General features: G+C 31.2%; 3 protein-coding genes across 3 annotated transcripts; 2 read left to right on the top strand and 1 right to left on the bottom strand.

Moving 5' to 3' along the window:
• The first annotated feature begins 2,227 nt into the window (after positions 1-2,227).
• Positions 2,228-2,617, top strand: LOC106766530 (zinc finger protein 6-like). Its single transcript, XM_014651252.1, has one exon. The coding sequence runs from the start codon at positions 2,228-2,230 to the stop codon at positions 2,615-2,617; it is 390 nt and encodes a 129-aa protein (XP_014506738.1).
• Positions 2,618-6,413: 3,796 nt separating this feature from the next.
• On the top strand, positions 6,414-11,557 carry LOC106765799. The gene is made up of 6 exons (XM_014650538.2): positions 6,414-6,661; positions 7,638-7,767; positions 7,889-7,947; positions 8,031-9,842; positions 10,238-10,398; positions 10,770-11,557. The coding sequence occupies exons 2-6, from the start codon at positions 7,668-7,670 to the stop codon at positions 11,374-11,376; spliced, it is 2,739 nt and encodes a 912-aa protein (XP_014506024.1). The 5' UTR covers positions 6,414-6,661; positions 7,638-7,667; the 3' UTR covers positions 11,377-11,557.
• A 1,630-nt stretch (positions 11,558-13,187) lies between these two features.
• Positions 13,188-21,336, bottom strand: LOC106769095 (AMSH-like ubiquitin thioesterase 3). Its single transcript, XM_014654567.2, has 14 exons — positions 21,001-21,336; positions 20,286-20,350; positions 20,093-20,168; positions 19,778-19,978; positions 19,464-19,552; positions 18,596-18,701; positions 18,238-18,281; positions 17,569-17,899; positions 17,332-17,421; positions 17,171-17,233; positions 15,934-16,008; positions 14,932-14,994; positions 14,487-14,539; positions 13,188-13,656 (listed from the first exon to the last, which is right to left on the bottom strand). The coding sequence occupies exons 1-14, from the start codon at positions 21,097-21,099 to the stop codon at positions 13,476-13,478; spliced, it is 1,536 nt and encodes a 511-aa protein (XP_014510053.1). The 5' UTR covers positions 21,100-21,336; the 3' UTR covers positions 13,188-13,475.
• Between the last annotated feature and the right edge of the window lie 1,435 nt (positions 21,337-22,771).

Here is a 22,771-nt window from a genome sequence, read left to right as displayed (position 1 = left end):
TAATTCGTAAAAATGCAGAAGAACGTTAAAAGCTCTTAAACCTACAAAGAGGAATATGTTCTGTCTAAAAGAATCTACTCCGTTATATTATATTCGTTGGGTAAATGTAAAAAAAATATCTGGTGATTTTTTATATCTGTAATATTCTTAAATATCTACAAATACTTCTATATTTTGTTTTACTAAAATTTTAAATAAAATTATTTAATAACAAATTCTTAAAATATAAACTAAGATAAAATTTAAATATAATTAAAATCAAATTAATTAATAAAATATTAATGCAAATGAATTAATTTTTTTTTTCAAAAAGTAAATTTAAGCAAGTTGTGCTAAAATATAAATTTTACAAGTTTAATCTTTTATAAAATAACATCAATTTCAATTCTATAGGTTTAAATAAAAAATATATATAAAGGAAAATTTTAAATAATTATTTCATGATGATTAATATTTTTTTAATGTTAATTTCATTTTGATTACTTGAATTTTAAAAATATTATTGAAATAAAATTTATTAATAATTTTTATCTTGTAGTTAACGGGGCATAGAGGCAAAAGTATGTCATCATGTGTTTTTTTTCTAGTAAAATTTTTAAGATTTTATATTAATAATTTTTTAATAATAAATTATATATCACCATATTGTTGATTTATATATATAAAACGAATTAATAATAAGTTATCACATAAATCAACCTGTAAAAATAATATAAAAAAAATTATTAAAAAAAATATTTTCTAATTTCTTTATTCAAGTTTCTTCTTCAATCCAATTAAAAGTAGTCTCGTCATTCATGTCTCGTCAATCCAAAACTAAATTCCTTACACGTTTTTTTTTAATCAGTCTATTTTAAAGTCATTATATTTTTAATAAATTTGTATTTAAAAATTATAAAATTATAAATATTATTTATTTTAAAAAATAAATTTATAAAATTTATTATTTCTACTAATTTAATTAAATAAACATAAATTTATTAAAATCATACTATACATCATATTGTTTAAAAAAAATTACAAAACAAATAATTTCTTAACTATATCGCAAACCAAAGTACAAACCTAAAACAAATGTCATGTGGAGCACACCAGAAAAAATAGTCCACACTTTTAGGCAGGATGATAAGCTGCTCCGATGGTCTCATTTTTTCATAAACCAAATGTGAGAAAGGACAAAAACGAAAGGACTAACTCATCCTCAACTATTCATGTGAATTATTATTAATTTTATACACAAATAATTAATATCAGCCTGAAGTACTAAATGATAATTTGAATTGGATACTTTTTCAATTCTATCTGCAATCATTGATTTTGAGACTTTTAAAAGGTTTAAATTTATTTTACTTAGACCTAATATATCCGAATTTACGTACAGAAGATAGAAATCATACCATATTTTTGTTTTAACATTAGTATATTATTTATCCTATTTATTATTTTGACACGTAAGTCACATGAATCCAACCACCTCCCCCTAGATAGTAAATTGAATAGAAAGAAATGAATGGAATTTATACGACATTTTTTAAGAGGTCTCTATTTTTGTGTTTTTTCTTGATTAGTTTTCGTATTATTTTTTTTTGCCAATTATGTTCTTAATAGTGAAAAATTGAAAAAAATTGGTCCTTGCTTTTAAATGCAGTTAATGAATTAAGTTTCAGCTTACTTGTGCTTGTACGGGTGAGATGACCAAATATCTTAACGTGGTGTGCAAAGAACCTGTGACGTAGCGTTCTCACTTCCATAGGTTCTCTGCACGCTACGTCAAGGTATCTGGCCACCTCATCCGCACAGGTAAACTAAAACTTAACTCCCTTAACTGCATTTAACGGCAATGGTCAATTTCTGTCAATTTTTCATTATTAAAGACTTAATTGGCAAAAAAAATAATACGGAGACTAATCTGAAAAAAAAACCACGAAAATAAAAACCTTCAAATAGGTTTAACCTTTTATTTTTATCATTATTATTTTTGTTATTGTTGAGATAAAATATTGGAGAAAATATCGGAGTCATGAATTAGATTTTACCTAATATAATGGGGGCCCAAACTGCAGACCATTTCATATATGGACACGAAATCATGTCTCCATCTCCAATCACTGCTACAGATACACATATAATAATAACAATAATATTTTGTTCAAACTTAGTATGGTATTATCTGTCATTTATAATCAACAAACTAACTCCTTAATTTCATGTCTCAAAACATTCATCCATGAAGCTGTTTGGTTTCACCTTCAACTTGAAGGCTGCCATAGCCCGTGAAGATGGTCCAAAGAGGTTCCACTGCCGGTACTGTCGCCGCCAATTCACAAATTCTCAAGCACTTGGAGGACACCAAAATGCGCACAGGAGGGAACGTGCCAAGCTAGCCCAGTTCAAATACCTTCTCAATCTTCGACAACAACATGGCCATAGGTTCAAAGAACCATACAACAACGTACCAAAAGGATGTTTGGTTCCTCATCCAAATGCCTCACCCAACGTCAGTGTTGGTAGTGCAACTAGTGCAGCTTTGTTTCAATTTCATGGTGCAGGGACGCTGCTCCTGCAAGTTCCAGCGCGTGACCATGACGTGGATGTGGATCTCAACCTCAGACTCTAGCTTCCTCCTCACACAACTTCAACTCAACTTCCCTTTGTACCAGGTGAGATAATTAGCCCATTTCTTTTAGGTCTTTGTAGTACCTTTCTTCCTTTAAGGTAAAACCTATATATAGTTATTTTCATGTATACCTATACAAAATGTTTACAAGTTTTTTTGCTTTCTTTTCTTTCTGAATCACTAGCTGGCTTTTTAAGAAATTGGACGTACGTGATTCTGATGAGGATGGGAACGTCATGACTTAGATTGATTCATTACTCTCTATGCAGTTTGATTTTCCTTTACAAGTTTCCAATTTTGTTTCTATGATGCGTCAAAGTTTGTAAATTTCCTGTGATTAAATGGCTTTTAACTGTCATGGTTTTGGATTTGAAATACTTGCACCAAATATAATTAATATATCCGAGATACACATCCTCTGCTGTTATTACTCAAGAGTAGAACCAAAAGATGGAAATGATTCGTTAGATATGTTGGGAGAATTAATGAATTGTCTCATTCTTAACTAATTAAGATGTCATCGGCTATAACAAGATAATTTTTCACTTAATTTATAAAACTAATTCAAGTTTAATGAATTTTAGTTTAGGTAAAATTATGAAACACATTCATAAAGTTTTACTGTGGATTGTACGGTTGATAATCTATCTTAACCAGAATTCTCTGAGTATAGCTGTGAGTAGCTTCTCTTTTCCTTTTGAGTTATTTATGAACATACAATATTCTATTACTTTACAATTCCTTTTCTTTCACTCCAATATCCACTCAGATTCAGTGAATGTTGTATAATTTTTTTCATTTTTATCTGTCAGCTGCATTCTCTCTGAAGCAGATAATTTGATTTATTTCAAGATTACATTAGACTCAGTTATGAAAAACCTACTTCTATCGGTGTGCAAAAGCATAATGATTGGGTTAAAATAACAGTCTATTTCATTTTACAGTATTTGAAAAAGGAATCTGAATGATATATATAGTGTATAGTTATGCATAGGTTGTAATTAAAGCTTTTGATTGTAGACATATTTGGCCTATGTAACATAATAATAGTAATTATATGTACTGTTTGCAAACATAGGCAAGCGTGTGTCTGAGATGATTGATTAACCTCTTCGAGTGATTAAAGCAAAGAATTTTGTGGTTGATATTGTATATGTATGACAAACTTGTATGATCTGCAGGTGTTTTGTCGTCAAAAAGGCATCTTTGCTTTTGGGCATGGTTATCTCAAACACTAAACAGAATAATGTCTGATACAAATAGTGGAAGAAGCTTCTATTTTTTACCTCCAGTCGGTGTTGAACGATTTCTCTCTTACAAAATTCGAGTTTTCGTTTTCGTTTCTACGTATTATAAATTAAATATATACTTCAAAAGCATCAACGTGTATGATTAAATTAATAATGAATATATAGTCTAAAAATCATGTTCGGACAATGGATTAACATGCGCGCGTTTGGAAAAAGCCCTAATTGACGTTGATGAAAAAAATACTGTTAACATCAATAGAATAACAGTTTTTTTTATATACTTGAATAGAGAAAATGACTAACATCTAATATTAGTTAAAAAAATTAGCCTAATTAATATCAACTAAAAAATATTCACTGATATCATCGATAATCTCTGATCAACTTCGATTAAAAATAGTTATACCATTTTTGCTTGAAAAAACCCTAATTGATGTTGATTAAAATCAATTTTAACTTATATTTTAATTATATCTTATGCAAATTTTATACTTAAATAGACTTTAAGCCTAACTTAACTCCCACAAAACCCGCTTGCAGATCAAGTTACACTCTCTTATATACACTGAATTCGTCTTATCTCTAGTTGATGATTTCTAACATTTCATAAACTTACTATTATTATTATTATTATTATTATTATTATTATTATTATTATTATTTTGATAAGTTATTCTAGTAAGTAACTTTTTCAAGTCTACATCTACTTTCACTTAAACCCACTCAATGAAATATTGAAGATCGTCATAATATATCTAGAAGAAATTACATTTGATCTTTAAACCTTAGCTTGCAAAATCTTAATCAAGACCAGTTTTTTCAACAAGCTTCAACCTTATTTTTCAAGCCCAGATTGAATCGAGGTTTTTGTGCACGTTCAAACACTCAAACTCGTCTCATAGAATAAGCAACAACATCTTGTTAATTCTCAAATAGACCTAGATTTTGAATTAAATTTTCAATATAATTAAATTTGAATTTTCCTAAAATTTAATCTAGATTGAACCACAAAATCCCATTATATAAAGGATTCCATTATATAAACTCTTTAAAACTTGTTGCCTTTTAAAATACTCAAAATATAACAAAACAAAGGTACTAGAATAAGTATTTTTCGTTTTATTTATTTTTTCAGAAGAATTTATAGAATGAAATAAGTTGGACATGGGTATATATTTATTATTATTATTATTTTTTAATTTATTTATCCATATGAAAAACACACGTAGACGTGAATAGTTTATAAAAAAAAAGTATTAAAAATAAATTATCTTAAAGACAATTTAAACAAAATTGTATAATAAATTATTAGTAAAAGAATTTTTTTTTTTAAAAATAAAATTCAAATAAATTGCATTATCGAGTATAAATTTTGAATAAACTAATCTATTTAAAAAATAAATTTAATTCCATAAATCTAAATAAAAAACAAAAATTTATAAAATTAAATTCTTAATAGCTATTTAATTTTTAGTTTTATTTTATCACCAATAAAAATCAATGATACCATTCTATCAAATGTTATAAGTTAAATTCAACCAATTTATCCAAATAAATGTCCAATATAATATACCTTATCAAGTAATCATATATTATTTTAAATAAATTAAATTTTAAAACTATATTTTAATTTTTACATATCTTTCTCGGTGTAGACATTTTTACATTATTAATTAATTAAAATCATCGTAGATTTGACTATTAAATTAACTTACATTTTAATACCTGCGTTGCACAACTTATTTTATTGTTGAAATTTATAATGGATCAATGTTTAGAAATTTTGACGTAAAGTTGCTTTTAACTATGAACAAATTCTTTGAATTAGCGACAAATATAAAATGATAAATGGCTAAGAAAATTAAATATATAAAGAATAAAAAAAGGGATTTATGTTTGGAATAGTCGAGGGAGATTTTTTTACAATTGGCTACAACAATAGTGTGTGTGAAATGCACATTAAAAGAGAAGAAAATATTGAGAAGGTTTACGCATTATTTAATTTTAATTTATGGAACTAAAGTAAATAGCCGTTTAATGATGCAATAATTTTTACGTTTTTGAACTATTATTTGGTTAAACATATCTAATAAGAGTTTTATATAATAATATTATTCTTGTGTAAATATCTATAATTCGTTTTAAAATAGTTTTTTTAACTCTTTAAAAAGTAACTTTATACATGTCAAATCCGAAAATGAAGTATTTTAAAAGAAGAATGCAACTTAATAATAGTATTGCAAAAATTAAAGTTGAAAGAAAAAGATGTTGTATCTAGATCTAAATCATATTATATATATATATATATATATATATATATATATATATATATATATATTCCAACAATATTTTATATATTTTGATATTCCAATCATATTGTATATTTAAAAAAAAAAAAATTAGGGTGACCTAATTTGAAAGAGACAGAAAACGAAGATGTTGACACGTGGCAGTTAGTCAAACAATGGACCATGTATCCGAGTTAGGAATTTGAAATGTCATCGCTCGCAGAGAGACGTTAGAAAGTTTCCCATTTTCTCACATTCAATAATGGCAAAAAGGCCTCTCTTTTTCAAACAAAAAATTTTCTTTGAAAATAAAAAGCATTTAATTTGTGTTTCCCTTTACTACTGGAACGTTGAACTGCACGATCTCACTGGAGCTGGCACTTCCTTCTTCAGTTCACCTCAAATTTGATGCATTTACTGACCCGTTTCCCATGTATGCCAATATAAACAGCTTTATAGTGTTCTAAACACCGCAATGCTTTGCTCATTCATCTCGCCTTCTCAAGGTAAGCTCTTACTCGAATGACACTGTAAAGTTTGCGCTTTTCTTCGTTTTCTTTGATGGGTTCATGTCCTTTTTTTTTTACTGGATTTTGAATTTTTTTGTGTTTTTATTTGGCTATTGCTGTGTTGACGATTAATCAAGTTGGATGCACATGTCATGTGTATCAATTGTGCTGTTTTGTTTCGTTTCACTTCTGGGTTGTTCAATGGCCTCAATTTGGCTTTGTGAGGGTATCTATTTGTTTCTGTCATTGTAATTGATGAGATTTTTAGAGGTAACAACATCACATCATAGGTAAGTAATGCATGTATTAAGCAGATGTTTCCCTTTTTCCACTAAAAGATGTGAGTTTTTCTTAGATATCTATGGCCAATAAAAAGCTTTTATTTTTTTCTCCATTCATACTCGATTTTTTTTTTCCATTAAGAATGATATGTTTGTACTTGATTTTAGCTCAAATTTAGTATAGGATTTCTCGGTTATTCCACGTGATCAGTTGTATCGAGTTTTGGAACCGTGTGAGATTCTATTGTCCGAGAAGTAAAAAAAAAAAAATTCATTGTTTTGACTCTAGCATCGCGTCCTGTTGTTCTACCTTCGAAAGAAACTTCGAGATGATCATCTGAAATTTTGGTCATTTTCTTTTTATGTAATGATTTGCTTTGGATTGCATTAGTTGATAATCGATTAATTCAGCCAGTTATCCTGTGTGTTGCTATTGAGATTGAATCATGCTTTCCTAGTAAGTCATTCTACGTTTGGAAGAATGAAATAGCAGTAACTGTCAATGTTTGGATCATTGAATTTCTAGGATGGAATGGAATGGAAACTCAAGGAATGTATTCTGTTCTTCAATGCCTCTTTATTAATTGTTTATTTTGCTACTCAGACAATTGAATAAACGATTTCCTCCTTTCCCCTATATAACATCTATTTCGACTAACAGCATTCACCTTTCTTTTTGTTTCATCGTTTAGCTTGAAGGTTTATTAAATTCTGCTTTGAAAATGAGAGTTCAAAAAGAAGGAGCAAAAGATGAAGGTGGCTTTTTCCACATGTTTGACTGGACCTCAAAATCACGGAAGAAATTATTTTCAACCACGCCGGGTACCTCAAAATTTGATGAATGGTTTATGTCTCTTGTCGATTTTTGTACTTGTATATAAATTTATCAGTCTATAACTGATTGTGTTTTGCTTTTGGTCTCTTTTATCTTCACAATTGGCAGAGTCCTTGAAACAAAGAAGAAAAGTTGATGGCAACTTGGCAACGATGCTTCCCTATCTGGTATCACTATAAACTGTGCTCCAAAATATTATTTTATATAATTTGTGATGAAGCTTTAGCTGTTACTTGTTTAATCCTTTCAGGTGGACGAAGATGATGAAATTGGAATAGGGGGAAGTATTAGAGATAGTGGTGACCATAGCTGTGCTACATCTGTTATAGATTCTGAAGCATGTGGAACCAGGGCCCCTGGTGTAGTTGCCAGGCTTATGGGATTGGATTCATTGCCGTCTTCTAGTTTTTCTGATCCATATTCTACCCCATATTTTGACAGCCAATGCATTCAAGATGTGCAGTACTGGAGGAAAAATCTCAATCATCTTCATGATCATCAGATTCTATATTCTGGAAAGTTGGTTGAAAAAGCTGAGGGAACCTCTAGGAACTTCATGGAGAAGCCTCTACAGACCCGTAGCAGGCCCATTGAAAAGTTTCAAACAGAAGTAATGCCTCCCAAATCAGCTAAATCTATTCCCCTTACTCACCATAAACTTTTGTCCCCAATTAAGAATCCTGGCTTTGTTCCATCAAATAATGCCACATACATAATGGAAGCTGCAGCAAGAATTATTGAACCTGGACGCCAAGCTGCTACAAAGGCTAAAGCACCTCTGGTAACATCATCAACAGTATCATTGAGGGTCAGAGACCTTAAAGAAAAAGTGGAGGCTTCACAAAAGGGACAACTAATTAGTTCATCTTCAGAGACCTCTAGAGTTAGAGATACAAAAGGAAAAAGAGAAACCCCTCTTAGAACTAGTAGGCTTTCTGAAACTTCTCATAGGTTGACTGAGTCTAACGATGCCAAATATCTAAAAGGAGAATCTTTGAACAAAAGTTGGAATGGAGTTGTGGATACACCTATCAGATCATCTACTCAAGTAGATGAACATTGTTATTCAAAAAATAAAGGGAAATCTATATCACTTGCAATCCAAGCAAAAGTGAATGTTCAAAGAAGGGAAGGCTTGAGTTTTAGTAGTGGAAAAAGCTTAGTGGAGCAGAGAGAGCAATGTGACACTAAAAACTCCCAGAAGCCTCTGAAGGCTAATGTTCAAAAAGGTCTGCACATGAAATCCTCTGGTCAAGATGCTTCTGGTGTTCTCAGGCAGAATAATCAGAAACAGAATTGTCCAATGGATAAAGACAAACTACCATCAAAGCCATTGGTTTCCAATTCACAAGGTAGAAAAGTTGTCACTGGGGATTCTTCTAGTGGACGACATAGAAGCTCTAGTAATAAATCCGTTGCAAAATCTAAAGCTGGGCCCAAAAAACCATCAACGAGTGTTTCAGACAGTGAAAAGGAAGTCTTGTATACTCGTACAAACAATTTCCCAAGGAAGAAGAGGTCTACAGACAGGGACTGGAATGATAGGGTTGTTGATAATTTATTCATCGACAAATCACAGAAGCCTGTTCAGTCTAATGTAGTTAGTAATAAATACCATGGTGAGGCTGAAGAAGTAAAAAAGAAAGACATGGATGTAGTTTCCTTCACATTTACCATGCCCTTGACAAGAAACAATTCTGGTTTTGAGACATCTGGCCTAAATTCCTTGGATCAGCATATTAGAAGAGTGTTGGTTGATACTGAAACTGATAATGCAAGGTCTCCTGTAGGATACAGTGCAGTTGGTGGTGATGCCTTGGGTATTCTTTTGGATCAGAAGTTGAGGGAGTTAACATATGGAATTGGGAACTCTTGTGATGACTCTCTCAAAGCAAGGTCACCCTCCAGCACTGCACCAAAAGTTGCAGGGTCACCCACCCTTAATTCACTTAACCTCTTTCCAGTGTTGCAACAGAAGAAAGATCAAGACATGATGTCGACTGATAAATTATTCAGTAACCGCACCTGTCTTCCAGAACTATCATCCCAGCATAGGCTTCGGGTATGTGAGAATATTTTAGCATTTGTTGTTCTTATCATTTTCCTATCATGAATACATAATGGCAAGACTCTAGTTAAATTTCCAACTTTGAGAAGTTAGGCTTGCTTACATTATGGTTAAATTTGGAAGTTAATTCTCCATTTCCTAAGAAGAAAAAGGTTGTTGGGGTCTCGCTATGGTCCCTTTTTAGTTAATTCAAATCACAAATGACAACTTTTTATGCAGTTAATGTGGAAATGAATTTGGGGTGTTAAAGTAAAATATGAAAAAAAAGTAATACAATACAATTGAAAGAATCAATAGCATTGTATTGTAGAATCAGCCTAACTTTGGTAGGAGGCATAATATTCCTTATGATAACCATTGAACGTTAATCAACTCAACATATTTTACAGCTTGATAAGATGGAGGAGTGTGAGATGAATCCTATGGAAGCAGGGTTATTCAGTTCAGGACAGCCGAGTCCAATATCTGTTCTTGATCCTTCTTTTTCCACTGAAAGCTGTGAATCTCCATTCAGCGCGAATGCTTCCAGTTCTGAAGACCAAAAAAGGAGGTAAAAGTGGCATCATGCTTCTGCTTGAGCATAGACAATATATTATTTCTTCTAAAATTAGACATTTATGAGTCAGAAGAACATAACTGTCTTTGGTTTTAGAAATAAAATCTAACAAAGCTGTTCAAACAACTGGTAAACAGCGTGTAGGACACATCTAACAGTGTGAAATTGAGGGATATGTTGAACAAGATGAAGATAGAAGAAGAAAAAAACATCTAATTTATTTTTTAAAACACTTGCTTTAGAAACAATTTCCAAAACAAAATAGATTTTGAATGTGAGATTTGTAGAACTATTCTATCAAACAATTTTGAAAACTAAAAGGTACATACATGGCCGTGATCACTACTGACAGTATCTACTTTCAGGAAGCAAGTTGTGGGCTCAGGAAATGGCTATAGAGACTTGTTTGATTCAGCATCAGCTTGGACCATGCTAAGGAAACAATCAAGTACATGTTCCCAAATGAAGATTGGACAATCAAGCACATGGGAGTTAGAGTATGTAAATGATATATTGTGTAATGTGGAGTTGATGTACATGGACTTTTCTCTTGGCAGAGCTCGTGAGATTGTGAACCCTCATCTGTTCAACCAGTTGGAAAATCGAAGGGGAAGGTTAGAGAGTGATGGTGGTGAGTGCAGAATAAGAAGGAAAGTTATATTTGATTGTGTGAGTGAGTGCTTGGACTTGAGATGCAGGCGTTATGTTGGTGGAGGTTACAAAATGTGGGCAAAAGGGGTTGCAATGGTGAGAAGAAATGAATGGTTGGCAAAGGAAGTGTGGAAGGAAATTTCAAGTTGGAGAGATATGGGGGACTCAATGGTGGATGAACTGGTAGATAGGGACATGAGCATCCAATATGGACAATGGCTAGATTTTGAGGTTGATACTTTTCAACTTGGTGCAGTGCTTGAAGACCAAATATTTGATTCTTTGGTTGATGACTTCGTTGCAGAAATCCTGCAACTGTAACAGAACACCTCAATCAATTGCTGTGTGACATTTGATTTTTAGCATTTTCCCATTGAATTACAATAGTTACTGTGTTACATTTTGAGACAAAAACAAATGTCTAGTGTTACCGTGTAAATCATAGTAGTGGAGTGGAATTGTCTTGTTAAAAAATATTACATGTAGAACTTTCTTATCTAAAAACGATATCATTTAATATCTTCTATCTGCTGAAATCTTAGTCGGGGATTGTGAAACCGGATGAATTATGCATGTTTTACAAATAAAATTTGATTAATTTAACGTTAAAAGTCGTATATCGATTAGAGATAAAGACTAATTTATAATATATTAGATACTTATTTTGATTTTTTCTAATCAGATTTCCAAATCCGTGAATTTTAAAACAAATTTCAACATTTGATTTGTTTCTTAAGCTTAGAAATGTAGAGAAATCAACTTTAACCATATTAAAAAGCCTATACCTGATTCTCTTCCACGAAGAAGGTAAGCAGTAATTACTATTTACTTATCTTTTCTTTTTGTTTTCTTCGTCATTTACTGAGGGATAGATTTGTTCACTTGGAGGTGTAGTAAGAACTCTTGGAAATGCAAGGAGAAACACTCTTTAGATAAAACAAAGGAGGTTCTATTAATAGAGAACATGGGTCAAATGCGGCAGGGTTACGGTGCAACACGGTAGCAAACGGAGATAGAAAAAGATGATAAGGACAAAAATGTTTTTTCACCTAGCCTATGAAGATGTATAGAGAAAATATGGAAGTGCAAAAAGAAAATATGGAAGTACAGAAAAAAAGAGCCCTTGTAAATAACTCTTTAACCTTTTCCGAAATTTCTTCCTAAGTCACATAGTATAAGGGAATTTCGGTAGTTTGTTATGTAAATTTGTAATTATTAGGTTTAACTACCTTTTTTAATCTTGAAATTCTAAGTAATTATGGTTTTAATTTTTCTAAATCTTTAAGGATGTTAAGTTCCGCAAAATTAAAAGAACTTTTCAATTTAATGTTTAGAATTAAGATTATAGTTTTTCAATTTTAAGGAACCAAACGAACTTTTCTAAATTTGGGTAATTAAAATTAAAATAACCCAAATTAAATGGGAAAACGTAATTAAATCTAATTTTATTTCTCCTTCTACAATTTTTAACTAAAATTTAAAATTATTACTTTTTGTTATTTAGCCTGTCTATTACAAACGATAGTCTGCACCTATAAAGATTATATTCTCTTAAGTGAACAAATAAGAGTTAAAAATAAAATATTTTATTTTAGTGTCCAAATAATTAATTTAAAAAGTGATTTAATTAAAATTAAAATAAACAGTATAATAAATTTTTAAATATTTTATTTTCAATTAAATAAAATAAATTTCAATGTTAGTACAATAATTTTAATTATATTAAATGTGTTTAAATTTTATCATTAATAATTAATATAATTGAATATATGTTTGATATTTAATAATTATTCAAGTGAAAATATTTATATATTAGAATTGAAAAACCAATTACAAAACAAAAAGAGAGACTTTTTCTACGGATAGATAAATGCGTATTAACAGTAACTTAGATAAAATTAGTATAGAACTGTAATTTTTCATTTTTTATTATATTATAAACAAAACAACAATTGTTAAACCAACTATTTACCCTAAAATCAAGTAATAACCCTTTCCTTTATTGAGTTAAATTTGAAGAGAGTGAAAATTATGCAAAATGTAAATCAAACCAAAAACCTCACCTCAATTTTCACTAAAATGAAATAATATTGTGAAATTTATAATTAATATGAAGTTTAAAACTCAAATTACAATTTAATGTTCTATTTTTAATGGTAGTACCAAAGTGAAAGCGCCAACAACTATTGTGTATTTGGGGAAGTAATTTAGTTACATTTCTAATTTCCTTCACCTAGTATAAAGTAACATATACACAAGTTCACAGATATAATACAAAATCGAGGGATTGGCGATTAATAATTTTCTTCTCAATTCATAAATACAAAAGAATCCACCTATACCATTGCGATCTGATAGAAAAGATGCAGTAAATCACCATTCTTGTAACCTGTCTACAGACGTTCATCACTCTCAATCAATCATCGCTCTCGAAGGTCAACAACATTGAACCTCAAGTTAGCGTTCATATAGACATGAGAACAATGTTCATATATTGGACTTCCATCCGTAGGCTCTTCGTGGGGATGAAATCCACGTTGTTGACAGTTACGAATTACAGAAACACCACCTGGATCAGATAGATGAAATATGCCATGTGGACTGCAGTGCCAAAATAAATGTATAATTCTTATTAGTGGCAAAGTAAAATAAATCAAAATCATCTCTTCTTAAATAAACTAGCTTATAATATTATGTCCATATTGAAATAGGGCATTAGACTTCTCATTTGCATATCAAAGGTAAACCCCTGCAGATAGACAAACTTCAAATAGTTTCAATAAGCAGGTATCAGTCAGTCTACATGCCAAAGACATTTTATTACGAAATGAAAACTTCCTAGAAGACAGAATGAAGGCAAAATCTTTATAAAAAAACAGTAGAATTAAGACAATTGGTTCAACTACAAGACTGGGACTTGGGGTACGGGAAAACTTGGGTAGTAGCAACCTATGAGATAATTATACTTACAACTTTTTAACATATATTTTCCGTGGATTCATCTAATAACCCTATCGTTTTTATACTGCAATGGTTAGACCAGTAAAAGTGCACATCCTTGATGACCTATGAATTAAAAGCCCATGACAAGCAACACACAACATGGGGAAAGAATTAAGTAAATTAGATAAGAAAAAGAAATCATTCATTAAATTCATGCATATTCTTTTGATCTTTACTCCATCAATCACTAGAAAAAGAAATAAATCATTCCCTATTCCAATTTAAGATCTTGTGATTGGATTTAAAGTGTCTGACATGTTCTTTGGAAAAAAGTTATGTAAAATAACGGTCAACACTCCGAATCTAATCAGGGTTATGCATATATTTCCTTGCTTAATCTGGCAATGATAATGACAAAATACACAATTGCTTCCTAGTTTAATCTGCAAAGATAATGAAAAAAATACACAATTGCTAGTAAAACTTACCTAGTAGTATCTGTAGGGGCCATGACAATAGCAATTGCCTCTGGTAACATGATCTGAAACGAAGCCACAAATATACAGCTAGGTACAATTAGAAGGAAATATATGTACACTTGCTCATTGTTCCAAATTCTTCTATTAAATTTAGAAAATAAAGCTTGTACTCCAGTCGCTTTACTAACATAATCCAAGTTATTAGGCCGTTTTCCTTCATACATTATACCCTAAACTCTCATGCAAATTAGGTTAAAGTGCATGACATCATCAAATCTCTTGCATCTTCTAAAAATTACACAAACATCACCATAACAAGAAATCAACTATCTAGCATTACGGCCACCGTTTCTTGTCTAAGCCCCGTAGTCAAACATAGAGGGCTATATAACAACTGTTTACCAGCTTAATATGTGAAAAACCAGGAAATTGAAATTACAGTGGCATCTATTACCTGGTATGAGTAATGAGTGTGTAGATCCACTGAAGACATGAAACAAGTTTGTGATGGATGTGTCTGAAAAATCGAAAAAAATAAGATAAATACTGAAACTTAAAATTTGCAAACTTAAAATGGGTTAAAGAAAAACAGAAGGTAAGAGCTACAGAAGGACACTAATATAGTCTGCTTGAAATTAGAAGGCTTGCTATCTTCAATCATATTAATATTATTGACGCACTCATCAAAACATCAGTTAATAGCTTAAGGTCATCTTTAGAATACAGATAAAAGATTTGAAAGGGTGTAGCAACTGCAACAAAAAAGAAAGAGAAAAATCTTTGCCAAGAACCAAATAGTAAGATACAGTTTTGACTATTTATTCATTTTCCTATTAAATATCTTATATCAACCAAAGTCCCAGCAGGTAAAGAGAATGAAAAAGATGGATTTCATCCTTTAATTCTTACCACTACTAATCTGCGGCACCAAGTGCATTATGTTTTTCTGCTTTCCTCAAAGCAAAATTTAAAGCAAAAACGTAACAGGCAGAATTATTTTGCCAGAAGCGTTCACCGAATGATTTAGCAATTGGCATGCCTGCTAACTCTTGCACGAGGTCCCTACTCCCACCACTTTATTTTATCAAATAACCCCCCACAAACTGCCAAAATTCTGGACTTTTTTGTCATCTGTGTAATATTAATCATATTGAAATTACTGAATAAAGTAAATTAATTAATCATTTTAGTGTAACCAATTTAATTCCAAGTCTCTATCAAAATTGATGAGTAATTCTTATCCTTACTACTCTAAGCATGACAGCAACAAAAATTTCTTTGGCAACTACTTTTAATTGAAATCAGAAGCCTTGAATTCTGGAGATACAATATCAGAAAAGTCAATGCTTCACATAAAGTTTTTTTTGCTGTCACCGTCCAGGGTAAAATAATATTTACACATGGATATAACTAAAAGAATGAATAAGCAACAGCCGGGAGTAATGGGGGCACTTACATGTATCCAACCTAAAGGAAAGAGTGATAAGCTGTCTTGAACTTCAAATATTTCTTCTTCGTTCAAAGTTGAACACTGGATATTAAAATTCAATTAGATGCACCATTACTGAATAAAAATCAGACAGTAGAAGAAAAACTTCGATAACTGTGAAAATAACAGTTCTTTGTATCTACTAAATAGAATGAATACTTGATAATGTGCCGCATATAATAATACACTAGAAATATTAAACTGATTCTCAAGATTGCGCAAGTTAGGCATTTTAGTAATAAAATTTTTTAATATAAACTGTCAGCCCTTCAGCTTGAAAAAAAGTAATTAAACTTAGTCTTCTACTTTATTTTCCAGTGTCGTTTTGCACCAACAAAGACTAAAGTAAATGATATTTTCAAAACTCAGATACTAATGAAGGATTTTTAAAATCCCGGGCACTGAAATGACATTTGGAGTTTATGCATTTATATACACTGTGGAAATGAGTTATACCTTTTCATTTGTAATGAGTACAATCAGTATGGCATTTTACAATCTCATAGAAACCCAGGTATTTCATATAAAAATTGACATAAACCCCAATCACAGACATCACAACCACTAGAAAGCATCCACTCCCTCAAACATAAAATATGTAATAGAAACACCGTAAAACAGTGTTTGCTTCCTCACTGCCCTGAGGCCCAATTCATCAATCAAATTATGCCAAGCTAAATTCTTTACCTTTTCCTTGCATTTAGCCCAACTCAACCAACCATATACCCTTCTCATCCTTTTTCCTGCTATATAGGCAGTCTGCTATGATATGCAGGTTATTAGCTTTAGTATTTCCCATCCAGCCCATACAATAACCAGACTTTCTTCCTATCATTCTTCACGTACAATCATTAAAAGTCCAAGGTAACTAACTAAAATTGACTAAAGAACTGGTTGTTTGTTGTTTAAATAAGGGCTAATAATTCTAATTTACAATTAACATTGGAGGTTGAAGCAGCTTTTCAACTCAAATGTTACGAAATTATCTCAGATAAAAATAATTACCAATCATGCAGGATTCACAAATCACCACATCTGTGCAACACAACCTCACAGCAATATTAATGTTATATTTTGTCTGTCAGGATATAGTTGGAGTAAGATAAATGCAAAAAGTGAAGCTTTTTGACCATGGAAATACAATGGATGGAGTTTAATAGCTTGTAAAATAAATTTAAAAAAGAAAAACATAACATTAACTTACCGAGTCTGAGGTTGATTCCTGCTTTGGGATTATAAGTGTCGTGATATGAAATACCCTGTTTTTCTAGAGACATTCAAATTGCAAGTACAAAAAATGTTAAAATCATCATCCCAAGAGATTTTCTGAAACTTGGAAGCACACAGAATAACAATATCTCTTACCAAGGACCCTGCAAGAACACCACATGTCTCTAAGTTCTTCCGTGTGTTCTGAGAAGCTAATCTCAAAAAATCTTCCATCATTTTGACAGGCTGCAACACAGAATGAAGGTATTATAACTTTCACAGAGTACAAGAACTAGAAGAATCAAAGCTCACACAAATAAGAAGTCATGATAAATGACCAACAAAATCCAAGATATAAGTCACACTTCAACTACAAAACTAAAACAGGCTTACAATATGTAGGTGTTGATATGTTGTTGGACCCAGTCCAGAATCATGGGAAGATTTAGCTGGTCCCGGTCTTGGATCTGCAACTTTTGAAGGAGGAATATGGGCACATTCTGGGTGCACCTGCGCAAGAACAGGAGGTGGCAAAGGTTGCTTGATGTTGAGCGATTGTAAGGGGTCTTCCCTTGATTCAGTTACGACAGAAGAACCAGACTCAACGGAAGGATGCAACCATCTTCCATCATCCAAGGAGAGAACTGCGTCCATGGTGGATGTAACTGGTCCTTGATCACCATCTTTAATAGCCACAATGTCATACAGCCCAGTCGGATTCAAGCTATCAGTGTGAACGACAAAAAACGTAAGTGTGTGGGATTTTTTATATTTTAGAGTGACAAAACTAAACACAGCACGCCTGAGAACAATATTTGGCATTCAAATTTCAGCATATTTCACAGTCAGATGCCATTACAAACTCACAATGAGAAAAAATATCAAACAAAGAGAAGAAATAACAGTTTTAAAAGAATAATTTTAACTATAATTGACTACAAAAGCACAAATAATAAATAGTAAAAACATGAAAATTGTGCTATTTGAACAGCAAAAATTCACGAACATGAAACATAAAAAGGACATGGAACACGATTTCAAATTAGGATACGAATGTCAAACCTTGAATCATTCACTTCTGTGAGATCACTGCTTGGATATTGAACCTGCACAATGTCCAATATCAATATTGACAGAATATATGAAAATAATATCATATCTTTACTGTATCTTAGACTATCTCCTTAGATTGATTCCCAATGTTTCCTTATATTTTTATTTCCTCATTCAACTAGCACTGAATCCTGTAATAGTGTAAATAAGGATTAGACTTATAACAGATATGCTTTGTAATACATACCATCACACCTTACAGAGTATTCAATATCTATTCTGTTGTTTGCCCCCTCTATGTCTAAAACCCTATATTTCAACAAATATGACACGCTAAGGCAGCAAAAGAAAGTCACGTTTCTTATACCTTTATTTCTGTACTAGGTCCAAGCCATTGGCCCCGAAGGCCATTTGGTCCTAAAAATGAGTGTCTGGACAAGGTCTCCTTATTTGGAGCAGGTAGACTAAGAGATCTGCGCCGTCAAAAGAATAATAATCACAATTCTTATTTCAATATTGCAACCTTCTTTTCTTTTGAAATATCGTGAAAATGTTCAAGAAGCTCCTCAAATCACAAGGATAATAGGAAACGTATATCCCACTGAAAAACATAAGTGTGCTACATACTAAAATGTGCTGAATGAAAATCGCACAAGTAATTGAAATGGCATTTAACCAATCGTAACACACGAATAAATCATTAGAATTTGATCCAGTAAGATATGGAAGCAGTAAAAATAATATCTTATGCCAACCTATAACATGAGAAAATTGTTAAAAACAAAACACCCTTATTCATTATCTTGCATGCTTATTCTTTACCTTTTTTGAGGGAATGGGGAGAATTAGACAGGAAGGAGTGTCAGCTATTAAGCCTGTAATATTACATCCATTTATAAAATTCTACATAAATGCACAAAAGAAAAATCAGTTGCAGACAAAAATAGAAGCTTGGTGGGAATTGGGGAGACGCAGACAGGAAGGAGTGTCTGCTATTTAGCCCGCAATATTAAACCCAGTTATACGTATAAATGCACAAAAGAAAAATCAACTGCAGACAAAAATGGAAGCAAAAAAAGAAAAGCAATCACAATTCAAAATTTTCATAGCCATGTCCCAGAATGACCAAAACCCAAAAGCATTCACTCATAAAATTAATTTGCTCCTATTAGTAAAATAAGTGTAAATTGTAGATATGCCAAAATAGTAGAATATGAATAGGTAGAAAAACTTACAGTTTCTGAAACTGCTTATCAATAAGCCTGGAATCTGATGATGACATACTATTATAATTCCATGAAGAGTGTGAACCGAAACCAGAAGGCTGCAGATATGTCGGGAAAAAAAGAATTGACAATAATAAACAATCTGAACAGAACTCAAGCCCATTAACACAAAAAAAATGGTACAAGTAATCAATAAGAAAATTCTAAAACAAATTTTTTAAAGCATTTGGTGTTGAAGCTAGTTAAGATACCATGGCACAGATGCAAATAGATTGAGAATTTTCAGTATCCTGATATTATACTAAAATATTATAAGTCCTCACCTGTTTAAAATCCAAGCTCAAGTTATTACTTTTATTGACAACCGGCCACTCCAAAGATGAATTAAGAGAACTCTGCAAAGCCTTATTGAAGCCATTTTCCTCGGGCAATGAAGCTTTTACATGCAAGTCTTTTAATTTTTCCACCCGGCGTTTAAACTCAGGCTTCAAAGATTCAAGCTCATCCAATACAGGTCGTGATCTCTGTAATGGAAAAACGATAGACAAGGATAACAAGACCAAAATCAAATATAGGAATAAAAAACTAAAACAAACACCCACAAATATACCCTAAAATGTGGCATGGCAATTTCTCACCTTCTTATAAGCTGCTCTTTCATTGGGCAGCGAGGCATGATAATCTCGATGATATGGTATAGTTTCAGAAACCAAACTTGAAAAAAGATTATCAAAAATTGGAAGTGAGGGAAAAAATGAAAATGTTAACTCAAATTAACTGCAATATAACAAGTCCACCGTAATGAGAATCCAAGAAACTTCCATATTTTACCTTAAAAATCTAACGAGTATGATGTACAAGTCAACCACATTATTCTCCTCCCTGTAGATACTTGCCTGTAGACAGAACAAAATTCATTAATCACGACAGTAGCAACGTAATACAACAAAGTTCAAATTGTTCTACTTCCACACAAAACTCAGAACTAGTTCTATAGCAGGGTACAATAACGAAGTTAGCAAACCACAGGTATTCCTAAACAGTTTCGATATTGTATACTAGGGCACCAAACAAAGCACAAGCACTCACGCAACATACTCAATTCCATCTCTGCCACTAACTTGCACATCTCACCGTGATTTGTCATTATTCATTTTTTGCTCTATAATTTTATATCGATTTTATAACAGTTTGATGAGACAAGCTACAAGATGATGAAGTTCTGGTCACATAAACACATCTTAATTAAGTAATGTATCGTTGATGGATAACTAGGGCTAGAAACGAGCCTGTTAAACTGATCCTAAATAGCAAGAATTTGACACACGGTCACAAACACGAGGTGCCGCGAGGATTGAAGTTTCCTCCGCACAGAAATTCGTTAATTGTAGGTAGCGAAACGCCGATGGAGAGTTTCTAGAAACAAATAAACCAAAGGATCCTATTGCGGTTTGAGAAATTTCGGGCAACGATAATCTTGCAAAGCCCTAATGTAATGAAGGATGAACGAAAAGCATTTAGAATGGAAATAGAAGGAGCGATTCACCTGCTTGAGGAGGTTATCGGCAATCCGATAGTAATAGCGGAGGGGAATGCGATTATCAACGTCGACTTTGCGAGCGATGGAATCTAAGTCGATGGTCATCTTCTCCGAGAAGGAATGCCAGTGCCACACGCTTCTTGCAGGCGATGAATCAAACTCTCTCTCTTGCAAAGAACGAAGGAAGGAAGGATCAAAGAGCGTATCGTGTGAGTCAAGTCGTTAGATTAAACAGGGAATTTCCAACACGAGAGAAGGACTAGGTTCGACTACTCTTCTCTTTTAGGTCCCAACGTTACACACGACATAATGAGGTAACAAATACAAAATTCACAATTCTCTATTGCAGGTTGTATTTGATCCGTTTGCTTGAGATAAAAGAAAAACCACCACGCCAGTTTGGATTATATTTTTAAAAACTAACTCACAAAATATATACTTTCATATCATAATATGAAATTAATATATACATTTTACATCTTTTATCTTTTATATTTGTTTATATATTTAACTAGTATTTTAAGTTATATAGTATAGGACAAGTATTTATTTTCTGTAATTTAAATTGATAAGTAATAAATATTTGTAAGTATTAGTAAACAGAGTTATTTAACCTTTATCGCAGAAGTCTATCAAATCCAATAAAACAGATTATCTAAGATAATTAAAAATATTAAATAGTTTAATATCTTATTGATTTGGATCAACTTTAGAATTTAAACTAATTATATTGATTTACCAATTATTTGAATGTTTTATTTAAGTATATAACAATTAAAATATTTTGTTCTTGTTTAAATAAAGAAATTGAATTTTTCTTCTAAAATAAAATGTCCTCTCAAAATATTTATTTTAAAATATAAAATTTTAAAATTAAACCTAAAAGACATATTAGTTAAATTATATGTGTATGTACTACGTGTCTTGTAAATATTACTAGATGTGAAATTTTCATTCATTTACTAAAAAATTTTAAATTTTAATTTGTTTTAATATTTTCATCCAAACTACTCAAATAATTTTAGATTTACTGAATTGCTTTTTAGAATTACCTCATCTAAACAAACAGTTAAAGTTTTAGTTTTAAGTAAATTTAATCTGAATTAAGTCAACTGAATCTAATGATTTATTTAAATTTGTAATACATGCTTTGTTATTTTTATTTCTATAAAATCAAATAGTTTTTTATTAAATTATAAAAGGAAATCAGCATAAAATTGGTGTTTATTTCATTTAATGACAAAAGTATGCAGTTTTTAAACAGGTTTTTATATTTTGGTGTAATTGGATGCAATTTTTCTGAAACTATTAAACCTGTTCCTAATTGTGTTGATTCAGTTTAAATTTCAAATTTTAAAAATATTAAAATCAATTCGTTATTAAACTTTAATTAACAAGTTGTATTTTTAAAATATTAATAAAATGATAATTGAGGACTCATATCATTAGACATCTCAAATTATAATAAATTATTATTATGAAGTTTAGTAGTTTTTAGTAAATTAATTTTAATTCAATTTGATTTAAAAAGACAGAAAGTAGAAAAGTTTTAATATAATGGAATATGGAAATTAAGAAATTAAAATAGTGGTAAAAGGATGACTCAGGGTCCTGTCTATACAGACGTAGCACTTGGATTGGTGCATGCAAATATTTTGAGCATCGTGTCAAACAATGTTTGCAAAACTAACCAGTAAATATCATCAAATAAACACAACATGGAAATTTAGTACTAATTTTGTCTCTGTTCCTCCTACGACCCACGTTGTTCTGACTT

The sequence above is a fragment of the Vigna radiata genome, chromosome 7 (genome assembly GCF_000741045.1).
Source record: "Vigna radiata var. radiata cultivar VC1973A chromosome 7, Vradiata_ver6, whole genome shotgun sequence".
NCBI lineage: Eukaryota > Viridiplantae > Streptophyta > Magnoliopsida > Fabales > Fabaceae > Vigna > Vigna radiata.
The sequence above is the reverse complement of the archived record's forward strand: the minus strand, read 5'-3'. Positions and strand labels throughout refer to the sequence as shown.